The 14,448-nt window shown below is 42.3% G+C and overlaps 1 protein-coding gene across 1 annotated transcript in view; it reads right to left on the minus strand.

The window, feature by feature from the left end:
• Window positions 1-11,331: 11,331 nt before the first annotated feature.
• Window positions 11,332-14,448, minus strand: part of nucks1a (nuclear casein kinase and cyclin-dependent kinase substrate 1a) — a 34,400-nt gene continuing 31,283 nt past the window's right edge. The window contains exon 8 of the mRNA XM_031730331.2: window positions 11,332-14,049. Coding sequence (XP_031586191.1) covers window positions 13,796-14,049 — 254 coding nt within the window. The 3' untranslated portion in view covers window positions 11,332-13,795. The remainder of the gene's footprint in view (window positions 14,050-14,448) is intronic.

Below are 14,448 nucleotides of genomic sequence, written 5' to 3' on the forward strand. Positions count from 1 at the left end.
CAGAGCTTTATTGCTCTCTGAATTCTCACAATGTTAATGGTCCTGAGAATGAACAACAAAGAAAACTGCATAATTTGTTAATATGTAACAGTGTGTTTCTTTATGGTATGTATGCCTCCTACTTACTGTAAGCTATTGCACACAATCCATTCATTTGCTAATCTTTCCATCTGGCACACTGTGTGTGTGCATGTGTGTTATTCACTCACTTGTTAAACCAGAAGCTCTTCTTTCTCTGAGACACACTCTAAACATTAAGCAATAAACCACTAGTATTTTTATTTCCACTTGCCTCATGAAAGTCCTTTGATCTCTCTTCGAGCAGCAAAAGTTGTTTGAAAAGCCAGCAGTGTCTACTGGTGTCCTTCCTTTAAAGTTCAGTAGCCTGTGGTGTATACAGCTGTGTATGTGCCGCAAATGACAACAAAGAGAAATACACTCCTGTAACAGGTGAGATTCTTACTCACGTCACGCTTTCTGTTAAGGATGTGGGCGGGCCTTTGGTGTCATCAGCGCTACAGGTAGTGCTGACATTCCTATGTTGGGTTTGTTCTTACATGTGTGTTCATATGATTTGCTCAGCTACTGTTGGTTTGTAAAGGGTGATACTTGTTGGGGCTACATTTGGAATAACTGAAAAATGTGTTCATTGTATTATTTTTTTTAACTATTACTAACTTACTTTGAAACTCAGCCCTCGGCAAGCTATAGTGCATTTCCTTTTGTCACTTCCTGTAACTGTAGCTGAAGCCCGATGCAAATTATTGCATACTGCTCTGACTGGTTCAACAATAAATAAATGAATAAATAAGACGATCATTGTTTTTCGTGTAAGCCAACCAATCCAAACTCCTTATTTTTATGTCTGTCTTTTATATTTATTTCTCTGTCATCACACCTTTCCCTCGGATTAAGAGTTTTGGTGTCTTCCTCGACAGCACTCTCTCCTTCAAGGCACACAGAAATAATATCACAGGGTCTTCTTATTTTCATCTTAGTAATTTTAACCGCCTTTGTCCTTCACTCACTCCAAACAGTACCGCCATACCTGTCACTGCTCTTGTCACATTTTGTTTAGATTACTGTAATTCCCTTCTCTATGGTCTACCTCATAAATCTCTCCATAAACTGCAGTTAGTTCAAAATTCAGCTGCTCGTATTATATCCAGAATTGGATCCACTGAACAAATAACACCTGTTCTTAAACAGCTCCATTGGCTTCCAGCTCACCTAAGTGTGAATTTCCTGCTTCTTACTTTCAAAGTGCTTCATAACCTCGCTGCTCCATATTTATCTGATCTTCTCCATGCGTACTCACCCTGCTCTTCTTCAGCTTCCCTTCTGTCTGTCACACCTGCTCGCCTCACTACCATGGGACTCAGAGCCTTTAGTTGCTCTGCTCCGAGTCCTTGGAATGCACTCCAACCAAATCTCCCGACTACAAACTCTCTCTCTGCTTTAAAATGACATCTTAAAACCGATCTATTCAGAATTGCATACCCTTTATTATTACTTGTATTTTTTACCTCGATTAACTTTTATAGGTTTTTTTTTGTATTTGCTTACCTTGTTTTTATTTTGTTGTACTAATGTAAGTTGACCTTGAAGTTCTTTAAAGGCGCCTGTAAATAGAATGTATTATTATTATTAGTAGTAATTTTTTATGAGTAAATGGCATGTCCCTTCTTCATGTTGGTACGCACCTTAGCAACAGTTTGTTGATTCTTAGGAAAATGAGTAGTACCTTTGGCCTAGCAACAGTTCTTCATGCTAGTCTTGAAATGATGTCATACAGCCAAACAAGGAAAATGCTAATAATGGCTGCTCTACAGACGTGTCATTGGAATATTGCAGAGGTGGAAATGTTGGAGGTAATTGTGCTATAATATAACAAAGTATTATTTTAGTCTGAAATAACTATGGCTAACTTGTCACATTAGTGTCTTGTTGCTATTACAAGAGGACAGGGCTGGACTGGTTATGTGACATGTGGGGGATTTTCCCAGTGGGTCGACGTACTTTGGGGCGGATGGAATGATCAAAGGGCCGCTGCGCACCCACCCTTCAAGCACTGACAGGATCCCATTGGTTCATTTTCATTACCAACACTGTGTTGCCCAGTTAATCTCTTAAAGCAAACAGCCCCTCCCCTACATTAACTGTGCACTCATGCAACTTGTGAGAGTTTTGTGTGGAAGTAGTGGAGCTGAAAAGCTAAGAAAGAGAAAGGAAAAAAATAGATGCCAACATGTTAGCTGTCAGTGATGCTGCTGCTGCACCATCCACTGTAGTACCAGCAACAACTAGTAACAAAGCCTCACAGTCACAGGAGGATGCTAATGTTGGCAACAGCTGTGGAGAAGTGAGGAAGGAGGGACAGAATCCCAACAACAGAGTGAGGAAGAGACAGAGGAAGGTGAAACCGATGTGTTACAAAATAAATGGAGGGACATAATTAGGAAGGGAGAGATTCAAAGAAGATGAATGGCTACTTTGACTAAGAGCAACTCCTGATGGCTAAAGTGTAGCTTTTAGCAGTACAGTGCAACTAAGAAGGAACTTGCTTTTCTGAGGAACTCAAAAGAATTTTCTTCGATAATAACATTCTGTTGTATTTCAGACCTAGCAACACTGTCAGACAAAAACTGGTTCACCCCAAGGGCAAACGCACCCAAGCACAAGCTAAACAACATAGTGTATGTGATGCAGTGCACTGAGAAATGCTTGAACCAATATATAGGAAACAGTCACTCCACAAACGCACGGCACAACATAGGAGAACTGGCACAACAGGATGAGACTCAGTGATACACCTGAGGAGTAATATGCTTCGTAAAAAATAATTTATTTTATTTTAGAGTACTTTGAAGTAAGTTGAAGTTGAAGTGAGGGAAAGAAAAAAAAGGAAACCATGAGTCTAACCAGACCATAACAAATACAGAGGCTCACAAACATGCCATTGACTTCACAATGAGCAAACAGCAGAGCGCATGAATGTTCTTGGTAGAAAACAATGTACCTAAAACTTTGTGGGAAATGTGAAATTGACCATGATGAATCCGCAGCTTTATTAGACACAGAATTTTTGGAACAATATATGGAGGTGATCGCGGGCTCAGAGGGCCTCACAGCCCTATTTCAAAGCCTCTGAAACGATTCAAAATAAACATTTGGAGAACATGTTCAATGTATCGAGAGGAGGTTGCCAAGCAGGTGTTACAAGCCCCTTTCGTTGCCATTCAAGCGGATGACACAATACACAGTTTGTTCATTGCAATCGGCATGCTCAGGAAGACTCTCTGACTTGAAAGTGTTTATTATCAGATTTATTTGCATCTTTTTCTTTTTTTTTTTCCAATTTTTTTCATTACTCAGACATAAAAGGAAGGAGACTGATCCAGGATGGGACAGCGAAGTCTACGACATGTCTGTGCATCTGGAGGATGACATGTTTCTACAGTTTTTGAAGTTTTTCCACAAGCTGATGCCAGAAAAATGACAAGTAGATGCAGACCATCATCTGTGCAGTGGTCAACTTCAAAAACAGAGGACAACTGAGAGAGAGAAGGGGAAAGAGAAGACACAATAGCATAGAAGAGGGAGAGCATCGTGTCTAAATGATAAAAACAATGCTGCTGCTTTAATGATGGAGACAGGTAACACTGTGGTTGTGCAGATACAAGAGAGATTCTGGAAGAATGATCACCTTATTGCAGCGTAACATCTGGACTTTGTCCCATGATTTCCCAGTGCTGCACTTGAATGCCCCATCAAAATATGGCCAACTGCAAATAAAGGGTAGGTAGAAACCGAACTGAAATCAATGTACAGTCACCTCCCATTAGCCTCGAGTCAGTTTTGATCCACCCTCTGCTTGCCACATCCCTGTTTCCAAATACTAAAGCCCCTTTTCCATTAGTACCTACTTGGATCAATTTGGCACAGTTCGCGAAGGTTTTAGGGGTTTTCCGTTAGGTCATAGTACCTGGTACCAGGTACTTTTCTAGTACCTGCTCGGCCAGGGTTTCAAGTGATTTGAGCAGGTACTAAAATGTGACGTTGTCAGACTGCATGCCACAGATTGGCTGGTCAGTAGTATCACTCGATCGAAATCCAGCAATGGCTACAAAAAACGATCCCATGGTCCTAGAGTCTGACGAAAAGCCACAGACCGAGCAGCAGGTACATTTCTGCTTCGACGTCCATTTTTCTTGTAGCGTTGTAGCGTTCGTGTGACCCTCAGATGGGTTGCTATGACAACAATCACGCACATTAGGTAGTACTGAAATGTAATGAAAAAACCAGTCGGTACTGATGTGCAGAAGGGGCTTATGATATCTACTAATGCTAAGCAGCAACACCCCAAACGCAGTGGGGAGGTCAGGTTCATGACGTGGAAGTTTAAGGGAATTGACTCACTTTTGTAGTCAGCCTCAATTGGCCATTAGAGGAACTGTAGCTGTTGGTTTTCTGTTTTTGTGTTTTTAATGTCGGCTTCATTCTTCAGATTTCTGCTTGGCTGAAAGTTGCTAAAAACTCTCCCTATCCCACACATACACCCTGTAATTAACACAACTGAACACTGTATACAACTGTACACAATTTACAAATGCAAAATTCATAAGCTTTTGATTCACTGGTCAATGCATCTTTTTAACCTTTGTGATAATTTCTCATGTTTTTAGCATTTAAAGTCAGTGACTGCAGCAGAGGTGTCAGCTTATTACAGCTCTAGCAAGAAACTGAAAAAGCAATCGACTACTTCTTCTTTTTTGTTTTTTCCTGCCATTGATAGGCAGCACTTCAGTTTTCAGGAGTGAATAAAATGCTGTTTTCTTTGACTACCTGCCATTTTTAATTATAGCTTTATGACCTTTATATCTGTTTGAACTTTATACCAGTGCGACAGCATGGACATGTGGAACTAAAGAACTCTATTGTGTACTGTCTGTGTCGGTTCTCAGTCATCCAGGTCATCCAAGGGGCTTGGAAAGAAAAGCGACTGGACTTCTTTAAGTTTGTTGAAGATTTTTCATCTCTCATCTGAGAAGCTTCTACAGTTCTGAAGAAGCTTTTCAAGCTCTGTAGTCTATTTACTTTTTATTCAAAAATTTCTACACATTAGAAAAGAAGTCCTAGAGCCCCAAAGCTACAGAGCATGCTGGTTTCTGAAGTCACAATAGAGGGAAAGATAGCTGTGTAACAAAAACAGTGTTGGCGCGTTGGAGACAATAAAACTGCAGACAGTAAAAATAAAATCAATATTACTCACTTTGTTATTCCAAGTAAAACGAGCATGTTGCCGTCTGGTTCTCAGTCATTGGCTTCTACTGCTGTGACCTTAAATAGGACTTGGTTTGTGTATTTGTGTGTTCAACTCATAGTGTTAACAATGCAGCAATAAAAAGTGCTGAGGAGCCGAGATGTACACAAGTTGTCAAAAAGGGAAGCTGAGAGGGAACGTGCTTATGCCTTCACACAAAGAAGCACAAGCACAGACAGCAGAGAGAGTATTGGTGCCATGCACAGACTGTTGTGTCAGAGCAAACATGGGGAAGTTTAGTGTTGCAAGGTCGAGAACTCATAGCTATACATGCCTAGACGCTGTCAGAATCATAGATACAGTTAGGCTGCATTGCCAGCTTAGATGAATTGCTGTTAATGGTAACAGTAAGTTGACCTGCGCAATAGCACAAGTATTTAAACGTTTTCATCAGGAATCAGCAGAAAGATGACCAAAGAATTTGTCATTAACGATACATACATGTGTGTTTGCACTGCCACTTGACAGGCCAAGAGAGGTGACCCACACAGCATAAAAATGTAGCCAGGGCATGGTAAAAACTGCACTTTTACTAATGGGACCTTGAGGCTGGTTCCAAACAGAGTAAATCCCTATTGGCTCCCATGTTGAATTGCCCAACTTTACAGCATTAAAAAGCATGTTTACAGCCTGGTAGAGACCACTTTTTTGGTCACTATGGACAGTTTCACCCAACTATGAGGTGGCTGTTAGGAATTAGGACCATGGACAGTGTTGCCGATAGCTGTCTGGAAGCCCTTGCTAGTTGAACCTCTTCACTGTGTTTGTGCAGTTGGTGTCTTTTCTAGCATTTTAAATACATTTTCTTACAAACAATATAGCCTGCCATTCATCTGAATTTGTATTTCAGTTACAGTGAACAGTCAAATTCTGTTACCCCACTATTCTACTAATTGGATGCTACACATGGCTGTGTGTTGAATTTTTGCGGTTTATGGATGCAGCTTGCTAGCCAAGCTTGCAAGCATTAGTTGATACCCTGACACTTGGTAAATGGCCTGTATTTGTATAGCGCTTTACTTAGTGCCTAAGGACCCCAAAGCGCTTTACACTACATTCAGTCATCCACAGATTCACGCACACATTCACACACTGGTGATGGCAAGCTACATTGTAGCCACAGCTGCCCACTGACAGACGCGAGGCTGCCGGACACTGGCGCCACTGGGCCCTCTGTCCACCACCAGTAGGCAACGGGTGAAGTGTCTTGCCCAAGGACACAACGACCGAGACTGTCGGAGCCGGGGCTCAAACCGGCAACCTTCTGATTACCCGAACTGCCAACTCTTGAGCCACGATCGCCACTTCACCATTTCTTCCTTAAAGTTTCATCTTCTTTGTAGGAAATGAATAAATTCTACCAGAAACATTTAAAACATGCCAAGCGTGATCAAACAGAAATGAAAATTTAAGGTAAGTAATTTTTTATTGATTACTTTACACTACTACCTTTAAAAAATTATACTAAAATATTTTGTGGCCGCGTGGAAGAGATACATTACATTAACCAAATATCTTCTCTAAAGTTGATGTCTAATATGTTACTAATGTAACTAATTATTAAGCATCAAACAGACACCAAGCAGGATAGCTTTCCTCTTTGAGTTGTGTTTGTAGACACATGACATTTTGGGGGTTTTGATTTTTCTACACTCCTTTAGACATTTCTGAACAAAAACGTGCTTCAACTAAATATGTAAACCAAAACACTCTGAAAGTTTTAAAAAACATGTCACAAAGGCGAGGTTAGCTCTGCAGTGCAGACAACAATTTGGGGCACCGACACTACAGTTGCTTGTTCCACTGTCTGTATTAAAAAAAATTGAAGATGAGCTTTAATTTGAGACATGCTGTTATACAATCAAAGCGGTTGATTGCTGGTGATTCCATAAATGACGTACCTGAGAGGTAAAAGAAAGAACAGACTATATAGACAAGTATTTGGCCATCTACACATTACAGCTCCAGCAGCTTTTATGACATCTCATTCTACATCCATTGGCATTGCTCCTATTCCTTTGTAGCTATTACAGCGCCACTTTTCTGGGAAGGCTTTCTACTAGATTTTGGAGAGTAGGCCACACTTTTGTCCATACATGAAGAAAGGAAATTGTAAGGTCAGGCACTGACGTTGGATGAGAGCAATTTTTGTTTCAGTTTAGCCGAAAATTGCTATATGGGTCTGAGAACAGCTCTAACAAATCTGAACCATAGAATTATCCAAAATGTCTGGGTGAGATAAAGCATTAAGATTTTCCACAGCATGATTCCTACCCCACCAAACTCTAAAGTTGGCACAGTGCAGTCAGCCAGGTAATGATCTTCTGGCATTTCCCAAACCCAGACATGTCCACCAGACTGCTAGACAGAGGGACCCATGCCATGAAGCTCCCAGCACAGTTTTTGTGCTGATGTTAATGCCGGGAATATCTAGAAGAGAAATTTCACAAATTGATTTGCTTCAACAGGGGCATCCTTTTGCAGAACTATACCAAAATTCAGTGAGTCGCGGATACACAGATAGTCACTGACAATAAATAAAGAAATGTCATTTATATACTATTAAAAAAAAACTTAAAGCAACACAAAGAAAACACAAAGAAAACACATTAGATTGCAATGTGGAAAAAAAGAAATCCTGATAAGGTCTGGGTAATGTGTTAGGAATGAAAGGATGTCACCTCGTTTTGGAGAAATGAAAATGATTAACCTAAAGACGGCTGAACTCAAAAAGTCCTTCTGTGGATACGCATCACCAGACCATCACTGAGCCAGTACCAAATTGGTCATGCTGAACAATGTTACAATCAGCATAATGTTCTCCACGGCTTCTCCTGACCCTTTCAAGTCTGTCAGATATGCTAAGAATGAACCTGCTCTCATCTGTGAAAAGAACAGGGGGCCAGCAATGGACCCGTTAATTCTGATATTCTACGGCAAATACCACTTGGGCTCCACAATGCCTGACCGTGAGCCCACCCTCATGAAGCTGTTTTCTGACTGTTTGGTCAGAGACATTCACATCAGTGTCCTCCTCAAGGTAATTTCATAGCTCTGGCAGTGCTCATCCTGTTCCTCCTCGCACAAAGGTGCAGATACTGGTTCTGCTGATGGGTTACGGACCCTCTACAGCCCTGTCCAGCTCTCCTAGAATAACTGTCTGTCTCCTGGAATCTCCTTGAGAATGCACTGTGAGACCAAGCAAACCTTCTACCGATGGCATGTATTGCACCACCCTCTCCAATCCAGACTCAACGACCTCCATCACACCTCTCACCCCCCTTTCCTCCTCCCTGAAACTCAGAATACACACTGAGGATGTGAGCAGACTATTTCAGAAACAGAAGCCCAGGAAAGCCCCCGGACCAGACGGTGTCTCACCCTCCTGCCTCAAAACCTGTGCTGAACAGCTGGCTCCCATCTTTACTCGCATCTTCAACAGATCCCTGGAGCTGTGTGAAGTTCCCTCCTGCTTCAAACGCTCCACCATCATCCCTATTCCCAAGAAACCCACCATCACAGGACTGAATGACTACGGACCAGTCGCCTTGACGTCTGTGGTCATGAAATCCTTCGAATGACTGGTGTTAACCCATCTGAAGGACATTACAGGCCACCAGCTGGACCCTCTGCAGTTTGCCTACCGGGCAAACAGGTCGGTGGATGATGCAGTGAACATGGGGCTGCATTACATCCTGCAACACCTCGACCGCCCGGGAACTTATGCCAGGGTCCTGTTTGTGGACTTTAGTTCGGCTTTTAACACCATCGTGCCTGAACTTCTCTCCTCCAAACTCTCCCAGCTCAGCGTGTCACCAGCTACCTGTCAGTGGATCACCAGCGTCCTGACAGATAGAAAGCAACAAGTGAGGCTGGGGGAGATCACCTCTGAAACTCGGTCCCTCAGTATTGGTGCCCCTCAAGGATGTGTCCTCTCACCACTACTGTTCTCCTTCTACACTAATGACTGCACCTCCAAGAACTCGGCTGTTAAACTCCTAAAGTTTGCAGATGACACCACCGTCATTGGCCTCATTCAGGATGGTGATGAGTCTGCATACCGGCAGGAAGTTGAGCGGCTGGTACTCTGGTGCAGTCAGCACAATCTGGAGCTGAACACTCTTAAAACTTTAGAGATGACAGTGGACTTCAGGAGACATCCCTCAACTCTGCCCCCCCTTACCATATCAGACAGCCCTGTGTCGACTGTGAAGATCTTCAAGTTCCTGGGTACCACCATTTCCCAGGACCTGAAGTGGGAGACCAACATCAACTCCATCCTCAAAAAGACCCAGCAGAGGATGCACTTCCTGAGACAACTGGGGAAGTACAGTCTTCCACAGGAGCTGCTGATCCAGTTCTACACTGCGGTCATTGAATCTGTCCTGTGCTCCTCCATCACAGTCTGGTATGGTGCAGCCACTAAACAGGACAGGAGCAGACTGCAGCGGACTGTACGGGCAGCAGAAAGGATCATCGGCGCCCCCCTGCCCTCCATCCAGGATCTGTACCTCTCAAGAACCAGGAAACGGGCAGGGAAAATGATCACAGACCCCCCACACCCTGGACACAGACTTTTTGATCTGCTGCCCTCTGTCAGATGGTACAGAAGCCTGCAGACCAGGACCACCCGACACAGGAACAGTTTCTTTCCCCTCACCATCTCCCTTCTAAACAGTTGACCTGTCACACTGCTCCCACTGCCAGACTGCAACTGCACCTTATGTACATTCTGTAGTATTCATTCCACCTCATTTCATTTCTGTATTTTATGTATATAAGTTTAGATTGGTTATTTATAGTTGGTTTACACAGCTTTGTGTATGTATGTGTATGCATGGGTAATGTATGTGTGTGTGTGTGTGTGTGTGCGTGTGATTTACATTGCTGTGCTTGAGAGCCTCAATCTACCGGAACCAAATTCCTTGTATGTGTCTGCACATATACTTGGCCAATAAACACGATTCTGATTCTGATGTGCCATCCTGGAGGAGTTGGACGTACGCGACCTCTGCAGGGTTCAGATATCGCCTCATGCTACTAGTAGAGACACTGACCCTAGCCAAGTGCAAAACTAGACAACAGCCAGAAAAGATGAGAAAAAATGTTTCATGGCCTCCAACTTTAAACCCATTCCTGTTTTGTGGGTTGTCTCATTGCAGCCTCTCTTGTGCACCATCTGTTAATCTCATTAACACCCCTCAGCTACTTAACTGACCAGATCAATATCACAAAAGGTTTAATGACTTTATTCCACACTGATTAAAAAGTGTTCCCTTTTTCATTTTTTTAAGTGTACTCTTGAGTACACAACATTACTTCCGTTTTGGATTGTATTTCAGTTACTAAACATTTTACCACATCTAGATATAGTTCAGTTTTTCTCAACTATAACACTGATTGCAACAAGGTGCAACAACTACACCAAACTACCTCTGCACTTTATTTTAATCCTTATTTCCACTCGCTGTAGTTTTAGTCAGCCTCTGACCTTTCACTTTATATTAGCAGTGTTTTAAGTTCACTTTTATTATATCCTGTTTTATTGGCTTTCAAGGCCTTACTAAAGTTTATGTTGTGTAAAGCTCTAAAGAGCTCAGGTGGCATTAGATTGATGGTCCGTGGCTGGGGCAATTATAATTTATTGTGTACCAGCTAAAAACTGTACTGTGTTCTGTGTAAAATCTATTTAGATAGAGAGGTCCACATTTAGTGTAAAATTGAGGGAATATATTCGCGCGCACACACACACACACACACAGATCAAATGTTCTTCCTACCCCCTCTGGGTTACGAGTGCCTCAGCAGCACTGTCACTAAGCCCATCTAAATATAGCATCTGGTGACCAGACCTGATCAACATCTGAAAACATAGTGGTGCTGTTGAACACGTCGCCCCCGAGTGGTAGTCAGAGGGCACTGCAGTTTATTACCCCTCAAACGCTTCTTGCTCATCCCTCCAGTCACCACCCACACAGAGCTCAACGGCACAAAACAAGTAGTTAATCTGTATAAAAAGTAGGTTGCCTTTATTAGAAGCTGGGAAACCAAAAACATTATCAACATCGTTGTTAATACTTTTTTTTGTAAGACCACAATATTGCCATTACCACCATCATCATCACCGCTTCGCACTTTTCCACAACATGCAAAAAGATTCAAGAGTTCAGCGTTCCTTTTCCACACTACTGACAAAATCTTCTCCACTTGGTCTCCTGTAGGAATCACAACTTGGCTTACATTTACATTGCCAGTACAACTGAAGGTAGATTGAAACAAAAACAACAAAAAAAAAAGACATCAGAAAGAGAACAGAAGTTGGTGAATGAATGAGAGAGGAGAAATTCATAGCCTTATGCCATGTGGCTCCTGCGGGAAGATGATAGGAACCTCATTCAAGCCCTCAGTGCTGTGAACTACGAGCCGCTATCTGACCCTACCGCTAACAGCTCTTGGAGCGTAAGTTTGATATAAACAAACGTTTTTTTGGGTTTTTTTAAAGTTCCAATCAGAAAATGACAGTAGGTACAGATGGGTGCCAATTCAGGACCTGAATGTAGAAAAAAACACTTTAACCTGCGAACGAGGACAGTCGGAAAACAATCTAATGTGCTTCTGAACCAGGGACTAGGTTCGAGTGGGTCCTGTACGCATCCAGGACTGACGTTTACTGCAGCCTCAGACTTGATGTGAAAACACATTCCCAAGACCGCAATACAGACTTGCTTTTTTATTTTTTTTGTTTTTTTGTTTTGTTTTGCTTTTTTTCTTTGTTTTTTGCTTTGACATCAAACACTATTCGTTGCAAAAAAAAAAAAAAAAAAAAAAAAAGAAAAAAGAAAAAAAAGTTTAATCTCACAAGTGCTGCACCTGATCTCCGAGTCACTAGTTTTGAGATCGTTTTATGGCTTTGGATTGCTGATCGTACAGATTGTTGACTCGTTTTAAGCCTAATTTGCCGTTTGTAGCAAAGACCTAAAACTTGAGGACAGATTACATTCTCGGGCCTCCAGTGACGATATAATCAGAGCCATGACCGAAACTCAATGAAAATTAAGGCATTGACAGAGAAACAAATGCCGGATATATACCGAGCTGCCCCCTTTTAATCTACTCCCGAGTCGCAGGACTGTGGAAATCTGGAGTCAAAAAGGTGTCCACTTGTGGAAACAGTAATGTGGGCAAAATAAAAAACAAAAAAACAAAAGCCTCCAGGAAACATGGACCTCGCTAAAGCTGATGTGTTTGGGGGTGGGAGGGGGGGCATGAAAAGGACAGAATAAGTCAAAGGAGGGATGGTTGGTCAAACCATCAGGCAAGAACAGATTGGATAGGGTCGACATTTTTTTCTTTAAAATCAAGATACATTTTATTTCTTTTTCTTAAAAAACAAACATTACAAAAAAAATCTGAATAGAGAATTAGAACAATAACCAACAGGAGAAAAACATTCATTTTTTTTTTTAACTCTGAAAAGAAATAAAAAGAAAAGAAAAGAAAAGAAAAACACCTCTTTCTTAAAATAACAAGGTTTCAGTATGCCTGGCACAAGGGCTTGAGTATTCAGAAGATGCTGTAGCCATGCAGGGAATAGAAATTGTGTGTTTTTTTAAAAGGAGGTTATTAGAAAGCCTGACGTACAACAACAGAAACCGTTTCACAAAGGCAGCTGATGGGCTTAGAGGAAAAATACAAAAAGTACCCCAATGAAAATTTAAGCGTGTATGCAAAGGCGCACACACCCGTGTGTCTTCTTGAAATGTGCGACGGTGGCAGTCTGACATGTAGCGAACACCCAGTTACACTTTTAATGAAGCAGCAGCCGCAAACTATGTAGATCAAAGTGTCTGAAGGAAGCGGAGCTAGCTTTAAAAAGAATTTAAAAGACGCTGCTCAAACTCAAAGAACCGTCTAAAACAACCACCTGGTGCCAAAAAAAGCAAACCAGAGAGGGTGAAGGCTTTACCGCTTGCCTGCATGTGCTCACTCAACGTCATGTTGCAAATACAGCGCTCAACTTACTGACACATATCAGTAAAAAAAAAATAGTAAAGAGTGTGGCCAGTCATGCCTGATAAGGAGGAAACAAAGATAAACAGCAGTGAAGGGGTGTGTTCACACTCGGGACGGATGCCTGCTAGCGCTGAGAGTTTTCACACGAAAATCCAGAAGGATGAAGAGAAAATACTAAGTCCTTACATATGCTGTACAGCCACAGGAGCACTATGTCCAAGCTGGAGGCAGCGAGAAGGAGGGGGGAGGTTAAAGAAGCACACCAAGTCCAAACCACTGAGCCAGGCCACCGGCACAAACCCCCAAAAAAAAAAAAAAAAAAACCCAAACAAAAGTCTAAACGCAGAGCAAAACAAAAAGGAAAAAAAAACCAAAACAACAAAAAGAAGAACAGAAAAAACCCCACTGAGAACAGACAGAGAGAGATGTGGAGGATGGGCTTCAAATGGGTACCATCTTCTAGTCTTCTCCAGAGGGTGCCTCCTCTTCTGAGCCATCCTCCTCCTCCTCGTCCTCCTCTTCCTCTTCTCCTCCTGTGGCCTCCTTTGTCTTCTTGGGAGCTGGGGAACTCTCCTTCTTCTCGGGCTCCTCCTCTTCCTCCTCCAGGGCACTCTCTGGGTCCTCCTCCTCTTCTTCCTCTTTGGGTGAGCTCTTCTCCATGGCCTTGGTGCTGGGGCGCCCCTTCCCCTTTCCTTTCATTGGGCTGGGGGTCACTTCAGAGAGAGGGACACAAATCAGTCAGTGACTAATCGCACAGGTAAATGCACACAGGTGGGCTGCCATGTAACTTTAACTCACAATGAGGAATACATTTAACACTGGTCGGTACCCACTGCTCTGCACTGACACACCTGAAGCAAAGGTGCGAAGCAAATGCAAACTAATTCATATTTTTCTGTTTCCATTTCTGTTCAGAATCCACTCAGTGACGCAATTTTGCACCATCAACCTTAACAAGTACTTGTTAATGTACATGGTGTAAATGTGTAGTCCTGTAATAGCCTGATGCAGTGTTTCTGTCAGCAAGCAGCGACTTACTTTCATTTATGTCATTATCTAAATTCATATTTGTTCTTTTGGAAGAAATAAGCACTGTACTTTTTCCCTTTCAC

This window comes from Oreochromis aureus, linkage group 5, assembly GCF_013358895.1.
Source record: "Oreochromis aureus strain Israel breed Guangdong linkage group 5, ZZ_aureus, whole genome shotgun sequence".
NCBI lineage: Eukaryota > Metazoa > Chordata > Actinopteri > Cichliformes > Cichlidae > Oreochromis > Oreochromis aureus.